The sequence below is a fragment of the Moschus berezovskii genome, chromosome 21 (assembly GCF_049115385.1).
Source record: "Moschus berezovskii isolate FMDL1 chromosome 21, NW_MosBer_1.0, whole genome shotgun sequence".
Taxonomy (NCBI): domain Eukaryota; kingdom Metazoa; phylum Chordata; class Mammalia; order Artiodactyla; family Moschidae; genus Moschus; species Moschus berezovskii.
In genome coordinates this window covers 64,044,718-64,065,598 of record NC_142480.1, presented here as the reverse complement: position 1 = coordinate 64,065,598, position 20,881 = coordinate 64,044,718, and the positions used below count along the sequence as shown (strand labels likewise).

Genomic DNA, 20,881 nt, shown 5'->3' with positions numbered 1-20,881 from the left:
GCGTCTTAATTTCATGGCTGCAGTCACCATGTGCAGTAATCTTGAAGCCCAGAAAAATAAAGTCTGACACTATTTCCACTGTTTCCCCATCTATTTGCCATGAAGTGATGGGACTGGAAGCCATGATCTTAGTTTTCTGAACATTGAGCTTTAAGCCAACTTTTTCACTCTCCTCTTTCAGTTTCATCAAGAGGCTCTTTAGTTCTTCACTTTCTGCCATAAGGGTGGTGTCATCTGCATATCTGAGGTTATTGATATTTCTCCTAGCAATCTTGATTCCAGCTTGTGCTTCCTCCAGCCCAGCGTTCCTCATGATGTACTGTGCATAGAAGTTAAATAAACAGGGTGATAGTATACAGCCTTGACATACTCCTTTTCCTATTTGGAACCAGTCTGTTGTTCCATGTCCAGTTCTAACTGTTACTTCCTGACTTGCATACAGGTTTCTCAAGAGGCAGGTCAGGTAGTCTGGTATTCCCATCACTTTCAGAATTTTCCATGGTTTATTGTGATCCACACAGTCAAAGGCTTTGGCATAGTCAATGAAGCAGAAATAGATATTTTTCTGGAACTCTCTTGCTTTTTTCGATGATCCAGTGGATGATCCAGGGGGATGACTTAAAATAGTTTAAAAAGTTGTTTTTTTTTTTTTTTTTAAAAAAAAAGACACACAATAATATACCTTTGAAAGTGAACACAGAGAACAGGTGCTGTTGTGCCCCGGCCTCTGCCTTCCGTCGCCTGATCCCTAGCACAGCTGTTGGGTGGCGTGCCTCAGGTCACACACGAGCTCATTCTTGGGCTCTGTGAATCAGCGGAACCTGCAAAGCAGCAGCCCCAGCACAGGAACAGGCCTCAGCTGGGTGTCCTTCCCAGCTTCGCCGCTGGGGTCCTGGACGGGCGTGAATGGGGATGACTGACATCTGTTTTTCTCTTTCTGGGCAGGTTGGCCTCATCCAGCTTGGGCAGGAGCAGGTGCTCATCCAGCCCCTCAACAGTTCCCAGGGACAAGAGCATCTGGTCAGGCGCAAGTGGTCCTTGTCACCCAGCCCCTCTCCCGAGGCCCCGATACCTGGGCAGCTCTGCAGGGTCCTCACAGGTGAGTCTGGGAGACAGAGTGAATGACTCACAGCACGTGCCCGTTTGCCACTGTCATGCATCCCTAGACCATCCCCACTGATGTGTCTCCAAATGTACTGAAATCCTGTGAGAGAGAACTTAGCTTCCCTGTGTTTTGGAAGCTTTGTTTTTTTATTGCCCATCAGGCCACTTTCTTTTCCTTTCTGTGTGTGTTTACATCAGTGTTTCATGTGTAGCAACCCTTTGAAAAAGGCATTTGTAGAAAGAACCAGGGATCTCTTTTTGTTACATCTCAATTTTATAGACCAGGAGCAAGTTTGAGGCTTGAGAAACCTCAATGGCTTATCGTTGTCAAGCCCAAGGTTGGTGGCAGAGCTACAATAATTCCTTCCCTGGACACCTTGGCCAGAGCATGTTTTTCTTATACAGCGGTCCTCTGTCTTGGCTGCACTGATCAGAGTCAGCTGGGGAACTTAGGAAACAGTGGTTCTCAACGTCTGACCCCTGGGCCAGTAGCACTAGCATCACCAGGGAGTCTGTTAGAACTGCGGGTTCTCATATACCCCTCCCCAGCGCAGCCCGAATCAGAAACCATAGCGGTGGGTCCAGGTAAATCTGGTCAAGTTAGGTGTGAGAGACATTGTTTTTAAAAGTGCTGTGCCCTAGCCAGTCCCCCCAAATCCTGATCTAATTGGTCTGTGTGTGACGTGGGTGTGTTTATAAAGCTGGTTCTGATGAGCAGTTTGGGTTCTTGTACTCTGTGGCTCTGTTTGGGCAGCCTGTGGATTACCTGTTGGTGTTTAAGGACCTCTCACAGTGCTGGATCACTGGCTGTCTACCTTTCAGTGTCCCTTGATGAAGATGATAGTCTGCTGCTCGCAGGCGATGCTTCCTCCTTTTTGGGTCAGTCTTGGTGGATCATTTTTTTCTGTATCTCCTCTCAAAGTCAATGACTAGTGATCATTCTAAATCTGTGCGTTTTCTGCATTTGCTCTGAAAATATTGTTTCGGAGGCAGAGGTTCTCAGCGCTGGCTGTCCATTGGTATCACCTGGGGCGCCTTAACAACTAGTCTCACTCTGGTCCTGGCCCCAGAGAGCCACTTTTATTGGTCTGGGGTGCAACTGGGGCATCTGGCGATTTAAAACCTCCCCAGGTGGTTCTAACGTTCAGCTGGCGCTGAGAACTGCTGCCCTCAGACGTTTTAAACATGAAGACTAGCACCTGTGGACCATGGCAAGTGGGGTTTTCTCGGGTGAGAGCCACCAAGCTGGGCCACAGAGTAAAACCCAAGAGCAGATGTTTTATTCCTACTTTCCTTCTACTTGAGCCCGTGCTTGTCAGCTGCTAGTCAGTGACCAGGAACCCGGGTGCCTGTGGATGGTATTGTGGAATATTTGTCTGACTACCAGCTGCCATCCTCTTTGGGGCCGTGATACCAAGGATTGCTGACAAAGTGATAAATTGTGCTTGTGTTTGCATTTTTATTCCTAAGGTTAGTTTGGAGGCACTCTTGAGAGACTGTTTTGCCTTTAGTGAAGGAAATAAAATGTACAAAGCCAGGGTAGGGAGGATGTGATGGAAATTAAGTTGAAACAAGAGTGGTCATGCAAGGCTGCAGAGAGAAATTTCTGAATTGGCCAAAAGATAATCCTCTTCCCAGCCCCCAGATCTCTCATCAACATGCTCTGCCATGCAGGGGCACGTGTTTGTTTAAGGTGATGCCAACTCAGGCTCTGTCTTGGGTAGGAACACAGACTTAGGCGAAAAGTATAGATTTTGCTTCTGGTCCTTCTTGCTTTGTGTGAAATACTCAGTAAACTCTGTTGCTGTGTGAAGAAAGACAACAGGCCTTCTAAGAGGCTTAGCTAATAAGTAGTTAATTAGGCCCTATCTAGTTTGGATTAACTTTTAAACGTTGGGGGTTTAGAAACTGGAAAAATTAATTTACTGGGATGCCAGCAGAATACATTCTTGAAGTTTCCTGGAAAGATTAAAGAGTTTAACTCATGATTTCCCACGGGAGCGTGTTCTTCACAGCTGAGCACCGCAGTCATCAGCGTCATCGTGCCTTGTCACTGGCCTTGAGTTGTCCCAACCTTGGACGTGGCCTGGGGCGGGTGGCCGGCTCAGGCAGGTGAGGAGCAGCCTGATAACTCCTTCTCCTCCATGAAGCACTCAGCTGATCTGCTGATTGAATTCAGATAAGCCACCATGTTGTCTAGGGGCAGAGAGGCTGACACAGGAAAGGCCACCTGGGAGGAATCACTGCCTTCTATTTTGTACCACAGAGGCTGCATTTCCAGCTCAGAGGCTAGAGGCTAAAAGATTCAGGGCTTCCAGAGAGGGGACAGGCAGATCCTATTTCCTTTATAGCTTCTTTTAGGACCTTATAAATTAATTCATAAAATATCACTCCAGCTTGGAACTTGGCATGAAAATATGGAGCCTGTGAGCCTTTTTTCCTTTTCCTTTCTTTTTTCTTTTTTTTGGTGAGCATGAGTATTTGAAAATATTTTTGGCTATTCTCAAACGCTAAAATGGTACTTTGGATATTTTGAAAAGATGCTTGATTTTTTGAGTGGTTATTTTGACTTCAGAACTTTTTGCCTGCTGCTGTGCTTATTTTAATTTCTCCATTCAGATTCAGTTTAGAATCTTCTCACTAGCACTTTCATGGTTTTTAAGCAACAGTTTGAATCTCTTCTCATTCACTGTGGTAGATGTAAACATGTGGATGGTTGCAGTAGGTTGTGAAATAATAAAACTAGTTTTCTCTGAGGCACTGTCAGAATGGGAATCCTGCAGTGCTCTGCACGGTGGTGGGCTCCTTAGAACACAAACACATCAGTGCCATTCTGTGACGTCACTGATGTCTGCTTTATAGTTTGTTTTGTTATGATTGTTTTAAAAATAGTGCAGTTATTTTATAGTATCATTTCATTCATTTATAGCATTCTAAAGTCTAGTGAGTGTTTAGAGGATATCATAATGACTCAGAAGTGGGGTATTGCCAATTTATGCAAGAATTTGCATGTGTAATACCTGTATATACGCTGTAAAAAAATATTGGTTGGAAGTTGTGCTTTGTGTCACTTTAGATTCATTTGGTTGGAAATGACAGAAATCAAACTGGCTTAAACACTAAATGACATCACTGCCATGGGCCCCTGGAGCTGAGGAGCAGAGTAGGAGGCTGGACCTCAGGTCAGCCTTGGCCATGGCGATTCTGTATCTGGCAGCTTTGTCCTAGCTGGCTTCTCTTCTGGTGATAAAGCAGTCCCTGGGATGAGGAGCTGAACCCTTCTGTTTAATCAGGAGTTTGGGTGGGTTGACTTGGATCGTGACTTGAATTCCTTCTGGTTCACCCCTGGTTTCAAATGTCTTATGGCAGGAGTGTAAGAGCTTCACTCAGTCCCCACCTGACAGTGGAGATATCACTCTGCTTTCCATCCTCTCCTGACTTCTGTAAGTCAGGTACAATTCTGGTGGGATAGATTCAGGACACCTCTAATCCAGATTGAGTCCCTCATCCTAGCCCATCTGGCGGATGAGACTTCGGCTTGTTCCTTCTAACTTCACCGAGTCCTTGTCAGATGCCAGTTACCTCCTCACCCCACCTGTGTCCCAGGGGGACACTTGGTTGCTGGTCTTTGCTCAGTGGGACGGGCTCAGTCCCTCCGACATTTGTCACCTCTAAAGTTGTTGGAGACCTCAGGTCTCCAGTGCGTAAAGCAAAATATGGTTTTGTCGTTTATCCAGTGGGTTTTGCTGTTTTCAATGGTGGTGATGATCCTCCATGTTTTTCTGCATCTTCAGTGGAAGAAGAAGCCAAAAGAAATGGAATTAAATTTGTACTTTGCATTTTTTCATGTTAGTATTTTAAGTATGTACTCATATATAAAATATTAGGTCTGAAAAGAGACCCTGATACTTTAGAATCATTATTCCTGAGAAGGAGAGAGAAGAAGGACACTGGAGGCCCACCTCTTGCCTCCCTTGCGTGTGACCCCAGAAGGGTCCCTCGGCATCTCCGCGCCCTGCGTTAGTGTGCTGGGGCTGCTGGAACACACTGCCGTGGACCCAGCAGCGTGAACGGCAGACTCTTCTTTCCTCACAGTTCTGGATCTAGAACCCCGAGGTCATGGGGTCAGCAGGGTGGGTTTCCTCTGAGGCCCCACTCATTAGCTTGTGGGTGGCTGTGTTCTCCCTTTGTCCTCTCGTGGGCTTTTGGTCTGTGCGTGTCTGTATCCTGATCTCTAATGTCAGAAATATGGGAGCCCAACCTCGTGACCCGATTTCCACTTATCACCTCTTTAAACACCCTTCAAACATGGTCACAGTCGAAGGTGCTGAGGGTTAGAGCTCACAGTTCAGCCCACAGCAGCCTCTGTTTTCTCATCTGTGACGCTGACATGATGCCAGCCTTGTCTGCTTCTCAGGGTTATTGCTGCAGAACGCAGAGGTGAGAAGGTGACCGTACCACTTGCAGCCACATTGGTTGGGTGATGTTCATAGGAACACTTAGAAATGCCTAAGAGACAGAAAAACAAACTTGGAGGAAATTGGGAGTGGGCTGAAGAGAGGGGCCCTTCCTGTAAGAGCAGATATCATAGTTGGCTTGTTCATCGTCTACTCATGGCTTTTTCTTGATAAATAAATAGGAAAGGAGTTATGTAGCCTCAGGCAAGTTTAGAAAGGACTGGGCCACTGGTTTCATCATTTGAAGCACACTAATATCTGCCTCTTGGGGGTTTTGTGCGCTTTAAATGAGATAATGCATACTTGTCACTTAGCAACTAACAAATATTAGTTGCAGCTGCTATGGTTATATTTATGATTCCTACCCCCACTCTTTAACATCAGGGGACCACTTCAATGCCCTTGTTCTGTATTAAGTGGGAAAGAAAGAGAAACTCTGTAGAACACTGAGCTGAAAGCTTAAAGTTCTCATTATTATTCTTGAATCTCTCATTCTTGCCTCTTGAGAAAATCTGTAATGCAGTGAGAGAATCCTAGTGTTTACAGGCTGAAAGTTACCCCTAGAGGTCATATGCTCTTGTTTTTGCTTGTTCGGTCATCAAGTGTTCATTGACTCTCTAGACATAGATCATAACTGTGGTGAATGTGACACAGCATGGTCCCTCCTCCAGGAAGCTCATAGAGGAGCCAGAAGTAAGTGAAAGTAGCAGGCATAAATTAATTTTAGTTGTAAAATACTTTGTAAAAACTAAAATACTTTTTTAGTTATAAAAACAGGCGAGAAAAAACACAAAACAAAAACTGAAAGCCCATATGATCAGCATTCAGACTTAACCAATGTTAAGTTCTGGTCACATCTGCTTCAGAACATTTTTTTTTTTTTTTAGCGAAATTCATATTTATGGGTATGACTTAGTATCCTTCCACCCCACCTCTGTTATCTCCACAGCTTACTGCCCAGAAGAAACCACCGTCCTAAGGTTGACGTGAATCCTTCCTGTCCATGTTTTTTGAACATTTGTGATATATAGTCATAAAGTAGATGTTGTGTTGTTTTGTATGTTTTAAAATTCACACAAATGGCTTCATACTGTGCAGTTTGCTTTTATTGTAATAATATTTTTTAGGTTTATCCATGTTAATGCAAATCTAGTTTATTTATTTTAATTGTAGAAATTTGTTTCATTAATCTTTTCAAAGCACTAGCTTTGGTTTTATATTTTTCTTCCTTACTACTTTTTTTATTTCCATTTTCTTTAATTTCTATCTTTTTTATTTTATCTTACATTCTCTGGATTTAATCCTGTTGCCTTTTTCCTAACTTTTTGAGTAAAATACTTAACTCATTAAACTTTATCTGTCTTAATTTTTACTGTATATATTTAAAACTATACGTTTCCCCATAAGCATACCTTTAACCTGGAGGAGGGCATGGCCACCCGCTCCAGTGTTCTTGCCTGGAGAGTCCCATGGACAGAGGGGCTTGGTAGGCTACGGTCCCTGGGGTCACAGAGAGTCGGACACGACTGATGTGACTGAGCAGCAGCAGCAGCATACCTCTGACTGCATACAAATTTTGATATATAATATTTCCAGTATCCAGTCCTAGATATTCTCCAAGATTCATAATAATTTTCTCCTAGAGGGGCAGTACAGTGTAGATACTTAGGAATTTACAGATAGGTCTATAGGGTTTGAATTCCTACCTTAAGCCACTTACTGCCTTGAATGACCTTGAGTAGGTTATTTAATCTTTTTGTACCTAAATTTCTTCATTTGTAAAAATGATAACAGTTGCATGTACTTTATAGAATTATTAAGATGGTTAAATAAATTAATGTATAATGCACTTACAGTACTTTATGGCACTAAGTATTCTCTATTATCTGTTATCATTACAGCTTTATATTATTTATACATTTTTATGGTATGTTTTTACCACCATTCAAAAATGAATTTATAGTTCTCTGTTTAGCAGTTAAAGAATGTCGCCCATGTCAGGTTTTCCACTTGGTTCTCTTTTTTGTAATTTTAGGATCTCTACTGAGATTTCCTATATTTTCATTCATCAAGAGCATATTTTCCTTTAAGTCTTCAGGCATGGTGATAATAGTTGCTTTAAAATTTTTGTCTGCTCTTCTAACAGCTGGATTCTCTTGGGATTTTTTTCTCCATTTATTGTCTTTTCTGTTGAAAATGGATCACATCTTCCTGGTTATTCATGTATAAGTAATTTTGGAATGTGTTCTGGGTGTAAATGTAATGTTTTTAAGTGGATTCTATTCTTCTGGAGTATTTTAGCTGCCAGTTTAATACTCTCGGACTCAAACTGCAACGTTTACCTCTAGGGCAGCATCTCAAATCTCAGTTTTGCCCTTTTATGCTTAGCCAGTCTCTGCCATGTAGGGTCGTTTAGAGGTTTTGATGTCACTGATGCGCAGAGTTCTGGGCTCCCTCTGTTTGAAGCTCTCCTTTCTGATATGCCCCACTTACTTTCTAGTCACCTTTTTGAACTCTGCCCTCTGGTTCTTTAGGCCTGAGAGTTGTGGGAATTCTATTGGAGTATAACTCTGACCTAGAGTGTACATCATACAGACTAGGCCTGCGTTCAGTCCCCTGTGCGCTTCTGTTCTTCCAAGCATTGACTTCCCACCAAAATCTTCTGTATTAACTTACTTTCCAGTAATTTAGTCAGTGGAGTTTTGTCTTTAAGTTTACAGTTGCTCTCTGTAGGAGGTATAGGTCTGTTAGAAGCTTGTTGGCCTGTATTCCATATGAAATTGATTCTTTGCTAATGGTTGAGATTTGCATCATGGTTTAAAACATAGGTATTTTTGTTTTAATAAATGTTTTATATGTAAATTAAAAGAATATGTATTCTTTGATTGTGAACATCATCCTCTATATATTCATTAGTTTAAATTATTGTGATGACAGAATCACTCATAGCCTCATTGTTTTGTCTTATTTGACTTGTTTTAATTAGAGGTTTATTAAAAATCTCATAAACTGTGGTTTGGCCTCAGTTCAGTTCAGCTCAGTTCAGTCGCTCAGTCGTGTCCAACTCTTTGCGACCCCATGAATCACAGCATGCCCGGCCTCCCTGTCCAACACCAACTCCTGGAGTTCACTCAAACTCATGTCCATTGAGTCGGTGATGCCATCCAGCCATCTCATTCTCTGTCGTCCCTGTCTCCTCCCGCCCCCAATCCTTCCCAGCATCAGAGTCTTTTCTAGTGAGTCAGCTCGTCGCATGAGGTGGTCATAGTGGTTTGGCCTATTTAAACTTTAATTCTATCAGTCTTTTCTTTATAAGGTATGAGGCAGTATTGTTTGTTGTATGGCCATATTCCTGGTGAAATATTTCTTCTGTTATCATGTAATGGGCCTTTTTTATCTCTGGTAAAGCTTTTGGCCTTCTCGTTATTTTCATCTAATATTAATATTGCCAGTTAATTTTTATTTTGGTTAATGTTTACATGATTCTTCTTTTTCTTTAGTTTTATTTTCAGTCCTTCTTTATAATGATGTTTTATATGGTTTCCTAAAAGTAATATGTATCTGAATTTTAAAAAACTGTCTAATTTAGGAGCATCTTTATTTTCGTTGACAGGGTTAGGGTTTTAGGGTGTTACTGATATAATCACATTTATTTCTGCTGGGTGTTACTGATATAATCACATTTATTTCTGCTGGGTGTTACTGATATAATCACATTTATTTCTGCCATCTCTTGTTTTCCGTTTATAATGCTGTGCTTTTTCTTTGCTTCTATTTCTTTTTGTTGTTTTCTTTCTTTCTTTCTGTTGGTTCCACCAGATTTTCTTTATTTTTTTTTCTTCCACTGGTGTGGAAATTTTATAAAATCTATTTCCTTTTTAGTTGCTTTTACCCTAAAATTAAAAAAGAAATTTGTCCCAAGGAAGTCTAAAAGTGTTAGGTTATCTTTCATTCATAATGCACGAACCTTCAAATGCTGTAACGTTCATTGTCCTTGTTATTTTTGTTTGTTAATTATATATTTTTGTCCCCTCCCATTTAATCACAAAAATCATCATAAACTGCCCAGCCTCCACGTCACTGAAGAATGCTTCTTCCCTGCTATCTGTTTTTCGTCTAGAACCGGTAGCTGATGTGGATCTCCCTAGTTTTTCTTCTGTGTTTTGTAATTTCTTTTATGTATTTGGTCACTTTATCTATTCTATATTCTGGGTAATTCTCATTTGTCTCTCAGTTCACCAGTTTACTCTTAAACTGGGTCTAATCTCCATTTAGTCCACCTACTGAGTTTTTAATTTTAGCAATTATAATCCATACATCAAGAAATTATATTTCATTATTTTCCAATTCTGTCTGCCATTTTCATAGTGTCTGGTTCTTTCATTATGATTTTTCCTTTTCTTTATCACTTTGGTTTTTTTTAAAGCATAATTATTCTGTCTTTTTTAAAATCATTCCACCTTCTGAGTTTCTTGGAGTCCTGATCTTCCTGTTGATTGTTTTTGCTCACTCTCTTTTACATTGGGCCACATTCTCCTGTGTGGATTGTAATCTGACCCTGTGAGCTCAATTTAGGCTGATGTATCCCCTCCTCTCTCAGCCCCCACTACCCCTTCGATGAGAGTGTGCTATGCTCTGGGCTATGGAAGAATCATCACCGAGTAATGTCACATGTCTCCTTGTCTGATGCCCCAGGACCTTTTCAAAGTACAAACATGATTTCTACTTTAGTGTTTTTCCTTAGGAAATCTATGCCATAAGAGTGATGCTTATTGGTGTGTGTGGCACAGGCTGAGGGGTTTGCACTGAGGCTCAGCGACATTCCTCTGGCATTCACAGCTCTGCACAGAGGAGTCTTCCTGGTACTTCCCCGTCCTGAGTCACGCCAGGGTCCTGGCCAGATCTTTTCATCTTGCCGTGGCGGAGCACACTGGCCCTTCACCCTTTAGGCCAGTATCTGTGCCTAACATCTGCCGGCCTCTCAGAACACTCCACTTACTGTTCCAAGTCTGACAGTCCTCTAGCTGTTGGCCCTCCTTGATGACCGGGACCTCCCAGGGAGGCTTGTGGCATCTGAAGCCCTGCTCAGTGGCCCTGCCTGCGCCCCACCCTGGGGGACTGCAAGCACAAAGTGCCTTCCCGCGGCTCAGAGAACCAACCACCCCCCACAAAGGTGGCGAAGTCATCCTACCCCTCTTTCTGCTAAGAGTCCTGCCCCTTCTCAAGGGCATCCCTTCGCCAAATACTGTTCTTTTAGGGAGCCAAGGTTTCAGACGCAGTGGCCAGAGGGCAGCTGTGTCTAGACATTTTCCACCTTGGTCTCTATAAAGTGCCTTCAGTAAAGGAACGCAGAGGCCATCTGTGGTGATAGCCTAAGAAAAATACCACATTAGCACCACAGTAAATCAGCGTACTGAGATCACTCCCTGCTTCTTTCATGGACCGCAAGTACAGACACTGTCTCCTCGTTGTCTGAAGAAAGTGCTCAATGGTTTAACCTCAGACTCCATAGGACAGGTCTTCAGTTTGTTCTCTTAGACCGTAGGAGGCAGTTGTGTTCCTGCCACTGTTTCTTGGTGCCCTGTGGCACATCTGATGTGTGCCCACCCCCTTATCTGGGGGGATCTGGTACAGGTGTCAGCAGTTGGCTGAGCAAGGATCTCCCTGGAAGACCAGACGTCAGGCTCACCTGCACACATACCCGCTGCTGGTGCTTGGGGAGGGGGGGCGGGGGGTGGATACTTCTGAGATCACCAGGTGTTTCTTGGATCAGTGTCTCCTGGAAGAGCCCCCAAGGCACCTTGTGCAGTGTGAGGGTTCAGTCATAATCATTTCTGCATTTGCTGTTGTTTTCCAGGGTTAATTCTCATAAGCTTTGAGGGGAATCTCTGATCTTGCCATTTGCTTTATATGAACCATGTATTTATCCAAGTCTCTCAGATCTCATTTTTATTTCTTTTTAAGATAAGTGACTGAAAAAATCTTTTGGATTTTCTTTTGGGGTGTTTGGATGGCTAGGGGATGTGCATTAATCATCATTTGGAAAGAATAAAATTATTATTATTATTTTTACCATTATTGTTTCCTGAAGCTGTATGACTCCCTGAATTCAGTTCAGTTCAGTCGCTCAGTCATGTCTGACTCTTTGCGACCCCATGAGGGGGCCTGTAAAATGGGTACTGCCTGCCTGAGTGTCCTGGCAATTAACACAGCCCTGGACTGAACCTTGCTGATATTGGGCATGGTCTGACTCTGCTTCCCAGGATGCTGAGGTTCTTACAGTCTGATAATTTTCTTTTCCCCTGTGTTTCTTCATCTGTAAAAGAGGGCTAGTACTTTTCTCAATATTTTTACTTCACCAGGTTACTGGGAGTTAAATGGCTAATGCAGATGGTTTTTCATTAAGTAGAAAGTATTACTAGAACATCGTGTGTCATCTCTATAGAAAAGGCCCATAGAGTGGGTTCCCTGAAGCCAAACCTGGCATACGGACTTGGGTGCAAGTGATTAGTTTAGGGCAGGGAGGGGGTCCTGGGGAGCAAGAGAGAGAGAGAGACAGGGGAGAGCAGGTACAGTGGAATCCAGCAGAAAAATCCAGGGGGAGGTGAGTGTGTGCCAGGGTTGTTTCTACGGGCAATAGGGGGGCTGCGTTCCTACAGCAGGAACTCTGGGAAGCATGGAGAGTTCTAGAGCTGTCCTGAAGATGTGGATGGTGGGTTGCTGGAGTGTTTTCAGTGGCTCCTGTCTCCCTGTGCTCTTGCATGGGCCGAGGGAGCTTCTAGGACTGAGAGCCTCCAAAAAAGAAAGGCGAGGGTCATATGCTTGGGGAAGGCACATGCCTTAGGGCAGGAGCCACTGCAGGGAGGGCACAGAAAGAAAAGAGGACCCTGCAGGTGTCCTGGCTGGGAGATAGCGCCTAGCGTTAGCGATCCCTAGACTTTTAAAAATGTTAACATGTCAATGTATGTCAAAACCACTACAATATTGTAAAGTAATTAGCCTCAAATTAAAATAAATAAATTTAAAAAATTGTTAACAATTTAAGAAAACTTGTTACCGTCTAAAAATTCCTGTATATTCAGTTAGAAAAATTCTTCCTGTGTTAACAATAAATTGATCTATGATAAATCACTTCTTCCATCCTTCCTTCCTTTTTAAAAATTTAGTCATTCAGCAGAAATAGCTCTGAGATCTCTAAAGGAGTGAATAGGCACTGGAGACATAGGCCTCCTGGGGCGTTGGTGAGGGCCATCTGGAAGGCAACTCTAGCCTGGGGGACCCACCTGTGCTCTTGTGGTTCCCTTCAGAAGCTCTGCTTTCTGGGCTGGTGGCTGGAGAATCAGGAAAAGTGAGTAAACCAGGCCTGGAGGCAGCATTTAGATGAATCTTTATGTAAATACTAATTTTATCCTGTGTGCTCAGTGACTCTGTGTGTGTGTGTTTTCTCTAAATTGGCTTGACTGTGTTTGTATTTAAACTTGTAATATGCCCTGTTATTCACGACAGCGCTTTACTCGCCCAGCCAATGTTTATTTGATGCTGACTGTGTTTCAGGGCCGGTCCCGGGCCTGGGGCATCCTGTAGTAAACAAGAGATATGCGTCCCTGTTCTCAGGGAGTCAGGGAGCCCAGGCTCTGGTGGATGGTTGAAAGCTGATTGCCAGTCTCTTTCTGGATGGCCCTGGGGAAGTAGGTCCTAGGTCCCCATTCCCTAATGATCCCTTTCTCCTGTGCCTACCTATGAGGAGCCTAGATCAGAAGGACTTTCTGATTCCCAGTGGAATTTGCTGGACTGGGTGGAGAGAGAAAAGATTGATGGCTGTGACTCTGCAGCCTGAAGCAGAGATGACCAAACACGGGACGGGAGTTCTGAGTAACACCCCGCTTCTGCATTGGCAGCTGGGTGCAAGGGCAGCAGCCTCGCTTCCCACACTGCCTGCCACGCGCTGGCCTCCGGTATGGCCTCCATCGTGCTCTTACAGTTCTCTGCTTTCCGTTTTCCTGTGGGAACAGATGGACTCACTGGGGCTGGGGTGTCGCCATCAGACCTCCAGTGGAACATTGGAGCATGTTTGTGGCGTATCTTCCAGCATCCTGCAAGCATTGCAGCAGGGACCCCCGCTACTGGTTTCCCTGCTCCCCTTCCTCCTCTGCCTCCAGATGCGAACACTTGCCAAGGTGCATGTGTGGTCGCTCCTGCCCGTTTTTTCCCCTTCTCTTGAGGTCCTCATCTGGTTCTTTCCTGGAGCAGTACCCCCTCGCTGTTTGTCTCGAGCCCCTCCTCTATCTGTGTTCTGTCTGCAGTGGCCAGCTGGGATGGCTGCCCATTCTGCAGAATGTGGTGTTTCTGAACCAAAACCTTGTCTGACCATGCCTGCCTCCCCCAGCCCAATACCTGACCCATTTTTTTTTCCAGTTGCCCAGACTCAGAATTACCTGTTTGCTCTCTTATCCTTGTATGCTTAGTTTATATCCCCCATCTTTTTGTTGGCTTCGTATTTTGCTATCACTGCAAAGACCTTTGTTAGTCCCCAAATTACCACTTGTTAACATTTTCCCCCACTCACTCTAGAGTATACTTTCTCACTTTCTTCCTCCCCACCTTCCTTCCAATCTCCCCAACCCTCTCTCTTTCCACACACACTTATTTATCTTCTGAAGTGTTTGAGAGTACTTTGCAGATATCATAGTCCTATGTATCTATGCATATATATATAAATACATATGTATTTATAGAATGTATCTGTAAATACATTCATTTATATTTCCTAAGAACTCTTACCAACCATCATATGTTTATCAAATCTAGGATATGAAACATTGATACAATACTGTTGTCAAATGAACCATCCATATTTAAGTTTTGAAAGTAGTCCCATGAATGTCTTCTGTAGCTTTCTCTTCTTGGTCCAGATGCTAATCTATTGATAGAATCACACACTACATTTAGTTATCACATCTACTTGATCTCCCTCAATCTGGGCCAGTTACTTAGAATTTTTCTTTATAACCATCACATTTCTTCAAAGATACAATTACAGTGTAGTTATTTTGGAGGAAACCTCTACTTTTGGTTTTGTGTGCTGCTTCTTCACGAGTGGACTTAGGTTGTTCATTTTTGGCGGGAATACCGCAAAAGGGATGTTGTGTTCCTCTCAGTGTGTCTTATCAGGAGGCACACGCCGCCAGTTTGTGTCATATTGCGGATGTCAAATTTTATTATCTGGCTCAGGTTGTTATCACTATTTTATCTGCTTCAAGTCATTATCTTCTTGTATGTAACTAGTTATCTGTGGGATATTTTGAGCTTATAAAAATATCTTGTTCTTCTTTAAACTTTCTCTCACTAGTTTTAGCGTCTCTTAATTCTTGGCAGATTCGGTTTTGATTGTGATGGCTTCACAACGGTGCATTTCTAGCTCCATTACTTTCTTCCCCTTTCTAATTGGTGCCCTCCTGCAAGGACAGCTTTCTCTTTTCTTCCCCCATTTATTTAGTTATATCTGTGACTTGTAGATCCTTACTTTACTCCGTGGGTACTAATTTATTTACCTATTTGTTTTGATACCCAGGTGATCTCAGATTTGGCCTTTGTGAGAGTAACTGTTAAAATTAGATATGGATATTAGATTTTCTAAAGGCTTTTGCAACCCTTTGGGAAGGGGTCATGCATGTGATTGTTCTTTTTAAACAGATTAATATTGGCTGTTATGTAAATAGAATTCCTATTATTATACCAACCTTGAATTCCTGGTATTCGTCTCACTTGGTTGTAATGCATTATTTCCTTAAAGTGATGTTGCAAACTATTTGCTAATATTTTATTCAGCCTTTTTGCTTCCATATTTATACCTGGCAGTGCTCTATAGTTTTCTTTTGTGTGTATGGGCTCACTTATCAAAATTATACTAGTTTTTTTAAAAAGGTGGAAGTTTTCCTTTGTTTTCCGTCCTCTGGGACAATTTATGAATCATTGAGGCTGTCTGGTTTATGAAGGTTTGGTACAATCCCTTGTGAAATCATCTTAGTCTGATTTTTTGTGTGTGTCTGTAGTTTCTTTATAACTTTCTGTTTCTTCTATAAAAATTAGCCTAAGTTTTATATTACTAATGGGATCAATTTTGGTGAATTGTATTATTCTAGCAGATTTCGTCTAGATTTTTAAATTTAAGTCCCCTGTTACTTGATGTGTTAAATATTTAGTGTGGATTATAGTAGATCGCAAGTTCCTAGGTCACAGGCCTTGGGTATATTACAGTTATATTTTGGCTTATGGAATGATCTTTTTGTTGCCTATCTTTTACTGCTGTTGAAAATCCATTTTGGTTTTGGAGGCCCAACCTAGATGTCACCTCATCCAGGAAGTCCACCCTCATTGCCTCGCCTGCTTTCTGGAATCTCAAGGTCCTATGTCTGTATTCTTAATATCACATTTATCTCTCTCTGCTGTTTGTTGTCATTGTGTCTGGGTGGCAGGCAAGAGTTTCCTATCACTGCTATAAAAAATTACCACAAAAACTTAGTGACTTAGAACAACACAAATATTATTAATATCTCACAGTCCTGGAGGTCAGAAGTCTGAAATTGGTTTTACTGGCGAGAGTCAAGACGTCAGCAGCCTTCATTCCTCCTGGAGGCTCTAGGGGAGAGTCTGTTTCCTTGTGTTTTCCAGCTTCTCAAGGCTGCCTGTATTCCTTGGCTCTCAGCCCCTGCCTCCATCTTCAAAGCCTGCCATGGACAGTGGAGACTTTCCCACGCTGACAGTTCTCTTCTCTAGTCACATCTCTCTCTGCCTCCCTGGATAAGAACACGTGTGCCTGCATCAGGCCCACCTCACTCCTCCAGGGTGTCTCGCCATCTCAGGCTCCGTAACGCAATCATACCTGCTAAGCCCTTTTACCGTGTAAGGTAACATGCTCCGTGTTCGGGGATTAGGACGTGAGCATCGTTGGGGGCCCCTCTCCAACTTACCACATTCATTATTATATTTCCAATGTTTCCTGTAAACACACATCATAAACACGTTTCTCTCACAAGGCTTAGCATTGCAGTCACAGCCACTGTTTGATAATTATTTTTCCTCCTCCGGTTATGTTTCAGACATGTTCTGTATCAGAACACAGAAAAACTCACTGTAGACCTCTTCCTTGATAATCCCATTACTTGACTGAGAAAGAAAGTCTAAAACTGAAGCCCTGAGACCAGAAACGAAGGGCCACTGTGCTATTTTTTGAGCGTGTGTCTGAGTCCTCTCCCCACATGCGGTCCCACCAGGCCGGAGAACTGGAGGAGAAGCGGTGCTGTCTCTTCCCGGCTCTCTCCTGCGCTCTTATGCAACACACACCCGCCCTACTTTAGTAACTCAAAGCAGAGGAGGCCTCCAGCTTAAATAGGAAAATCTGCCTTCAGCGGCAGATGGACCAAGAATGCATAGTTTATTATTTAAAGTCCACGCTGGCTGGGGCTGTCCAGGTGGCTCAAGGAAGCTCCTGGCAGCTGGTCCAAGCCCGGGGCTGGAGGAGGGCTGGTGGCCCTCGGGAGGCCAGGGCCGGGAGGCCGGGCGCTGACTTGGTGTTCCAGGGCCGCGGGGGTGGAGAGCGCGGCCCTTGCCAGCTCCCACAGAAGTGTCTGATTTTTGAATCAGCAGCCTTCCTGTTCCCTCCAAGGGAGAGAGCAGGAGAACGTGTGACCGAGCAGAGGAGCAAGCCGGCTTCCCTCCCAGCAGGAGGACGCGGGCCAGGAAGTCCAACACCGAGAAAGGGAAGGGGAACAGACACTCTGTGTGGAGTGACTGCTCAGTTCCTTTTAAGAAATGACTTTGACGGTTGCATTTCTCCCCCTCTGCCGAAAGGTCTAGCCTTCTTTCAGTGTACTGCTTTCTCATGGAAAAGCCCAACAAAAAAAAAAGTCTGCTGCCCAGTTTTCTTGGGTGTTTTCCAGCCGTGAATGCAGCGGGTTCATTTTGCACAGTCTTCTTTCAAAGCAGCGGGCGATTTCTCCTGCACGACCAGACAGGGAATGCGCTGACTGGAGCCGCCATGGGGTTGCATAAACTGCCTTCAGGCTGAAGGAGCTCGTACCTTTCTCAATCCATTAGCAAGTCATTGATCAAACTCCCTGTCACTGGGTTTGGACAGAGCTGGACGGTGAACTGGGGGGGGAAAGCCCGAGAAAGCTGCGAGTGTTCCCGCCCAGTTGAGCAGAAAATAGCCGGCGTCATTGGTGGTCAGTGATGGTGGCATGAATGTGAGCTGGGGCCAGCTGGGAGGGGCCGAGCCCCTCGGAGAGACTTTGCCCAGGCATGCTGTGGGTCCCAGTGCTCAGAGATGCTTAGGGCTGGGGGAGGGAGAAGGGGCTTTTCTTCTTTCCAAGGAGACAGCTGCTGTTTAAAGACAGAGCTTATAGGCCTCCCATGGATCCCTTAGGCAGTCTGCACTTGACTTTCTGGGCCCTTGAGAAGGGAATGAGCATTGTCTTCATCATGATTTTTTTTTTTGGATGTTTTGGCTGTACTGCATGGCATGTGGGATCTTAGTTCCCTGACCAGGAATCCCTGCATTGTGCCCCCTGCATTGGAAGGGCAGAGGACCACTGGACCACCAGAGAAGTCCTGTATGTCCACGTGGGAAGAAGTCCACCTTCCTCCAAATAGACTGTCATCTATCCATGGTGAAGGATGGCTGCTGCTTTTCTGACTCTGCTTTTAGGGCAGTTTTGATTCCCTTGACCATCTCTCGTTTTCTGACCTTAATGTGCATGGAGATGCCTCTTCCTTGTGTGTGGCTCACTGCTGATGTTGGGAGCTCCGAGCACCTGGGTTTCATGCCTGCTCTGTCCTGGAGGGCATCACTGAGTCCCAGATGGACTGTGGGTCTTTTTTCTGAGCAGCAGTTAATCATTTTATTGGGGTGAAATTCTTCAGAGCAGCATGGAGGCAGAGACCTTCAATTAATGTCTGTTCAGGGCCTCGTTGGCTGTTCTCTGGGCTTAAAAACTGCCTTCTTCAGTATAAATATGCATCTCCTGGGGGTGAAAGATGTCTTACTGCTCCAGTGATGTGAGCATCCATGTTCTAAGCCCTCAGGGGACATGTATCCCTTACCAGTAGCCGTCTGCCTCCCAAACCTTCCCTCGTCAGGGTTTTCTCTCCCCGATGCCGCTCCCCGAGCCTGCGCCTCGCAGGTCTTTGCGTCCCTGCATGTCCCGTGTGAAGATGGAGGCCTTTCACTGCATCGCCTGAAGACTCCGAGGGGCAGTGCAGCTACCCTTCTGTTCGGTTTTAATGGCACACCGGCTCAGGCGGCTCTTGAAAAGTGAAGTCGCTCAGTCGTGTCCAACTTTTTGTGACCCCATGGACTACACCTACCAGGTTCCTCCATCCATGGGATTCTCCAGGCAAGAGTACTGGAGTGGGTTGCCATTCCCTTCTCCAGGGGATCTTCCGGACCCAGGGATTGAACTCGGGTCTCCCGCCTTGCAGGCAGAGGCTTTACCGTCTGAGCCACCAGGGGAGCCACCAGGATGCACTTAGGCAGCCCATTCCAGCGCCTGTCTGAAGATGCTGAAGAGCATTTCCCCTTCCTCCGTGTTCATGTCAACCCAGGCTCGGTGGTTGGGTGGTGGGGGAGTGTGGAGAAGAAACTGCAGCAAATGTCTGAGCCCCACAGACTCTGGGCAGCCTGGCCCAGGGTGGGCTGGGGGGGCCCAGGGCTCTGAGCGCCTGGGGGAGGGCTAGGGGCTCACCAGGGAGTGAGGTGGGCCCTAACCTTGGCTGGACGCCAGTGGGTTTACAGGGCAGATTACCCAGAGAAGGGGGCAACTCACGCTGTGTGGTGCCTGCCTGTCCCCTGGGCTCAGTGACCTCGGTAGCACAGAAGGGACCCCCAGTGGCCAGGGTAGTGAGTGCAGAGCCCAGAGCCCTGCCCTGGGGCCTGGCTCAGAATGAACACACACCATGTGATCTTGAGCAGACACCTGACCCCAGACCTGTGTCTCTGCACGCGATTGTTGCAAGGCGGAGGCCGGCCATGATGTGGTGACTGGTGGACAGCAGGAGGGCAGCCAGCGCGGGAGCGGTTCTGCTGGCGGGCAGCTTGCAGCCTTGGTGGAAGATGGGCGTCATGTGATGATAACGTCCCTGCTTGGGGCATCTGCGTTGTGAAAACTCAGTGTTGCCCAGGAGAACGCCGTGCCTGTCGTAGAGACCAGGAAATTGCTAGGTTTGGGGACACTGAGACTTGGCATGAGACTGGAGCAGAGAGTCTCAGCCCTGACCCCAGTGTGGCTTCCTCGTCTTGTATGACAAGGAGGCTGAGCACCGAAGGGCTGTGTCCCAGCTGCTGGGTGGGTGAGGCCTGTCCTTGTATACCGGGGCAGTGTTTCCTGCTGCCCTGTGCGGCTGCAGTGGGCACTCTGTCCTGCAGCCTCCCGTGGAGGGAGTCAGCTGGGAGGGGGGCAGTGCAGTGCTGGGGAGCTCAGCCAGGGTTCTGTTTTCCTTTCCCAGGAATTTTTTTTTTCCTTCCTGATTCCAGTGCTGACAGTACAGACATCTTGAAGATATTCCAGTTTCAACCATATTAAAGAGTAGTTACTTGGAGTTCTGATACACTAGTAACTACCTAAAAAGGGAAAGTATTTAACAATAGCAAGAAAAGAAGGAAACTGTTGAAGTTGCGGTGAGAGTAGTACGCTGATTTACTGAGTGCTAGTGTGAATGACGTGGGCACTTTCTTCAGGAGCCCGAGGCTTCGAGCGGCACTGAATGATGGCATTTGGCCACTCGCTTTGTCTTTGGGGAGTCTGAGATTTGCAGCTGTCATCTTCTGCTTTTTTCCCTCCCAGTCGTCTGTGACAAGCAGCCTGGAACAGCCTGTGTTCCAGACAAGTGAACATCATTTCTGGCTGCCAGAGAAAATAAAAGGTTTTAAAATAACTTTTTGACAGGGCTCTACTATAAAACATTTTGTGGGGTGTGTGCGTGTGTGTGAATTGTCTTTGTTTGTAGAGGGAAAAAATAGAGATTGTTCTCTTCCAGGGTATAATGTTTTTGGTAATACATAGCACTGATAAGTTGTTTAAAAAGTGAGATTTTTGCAAAGTGGACCAAATTTTAAATTAAGTACATAACTTATCATTTTAAGGAAATCTGGAATGAATCCTATAAAGGAGAGACGTTTTTGGCAGGGTGCAGACCAACTTCTCAGAATGTACTTCTTGCTCGCTTCTGTATTTATTATCAGTTCAGTTCAGTCACTCAGTTGTGTCCGACTCTTTGCAACCCCATGGACTGCAGCATGCCGGGCCTCCCTGTATTTATTATAT

General features: G+C 44.9%; 1 protein-coding gene across 1 annotated transcript in view; it reads left to right on the top strand.

Annotated features, from left to right (window-relative positions):
- ADAMTS17 (ADAM metallopeptidase with thrombospondin type 1 motif 17) overlaps window positions 1-20,881 on the top strand; it is a 401,986-nt gene that overhangs the window by 11,908 nt on the left and 369,197 nt on the right. Inside the window, exon 3 of the mRNA XM_055417694.2 lies at window positions 946-1,099. Within this exon, the coding sequence (XP_055273669.2) occupies window positions 946-1,099 (154 nt within the window). The remainder of the gene's footprint in view (window positions 1-945; window positions 1,100-20,881) is intronic.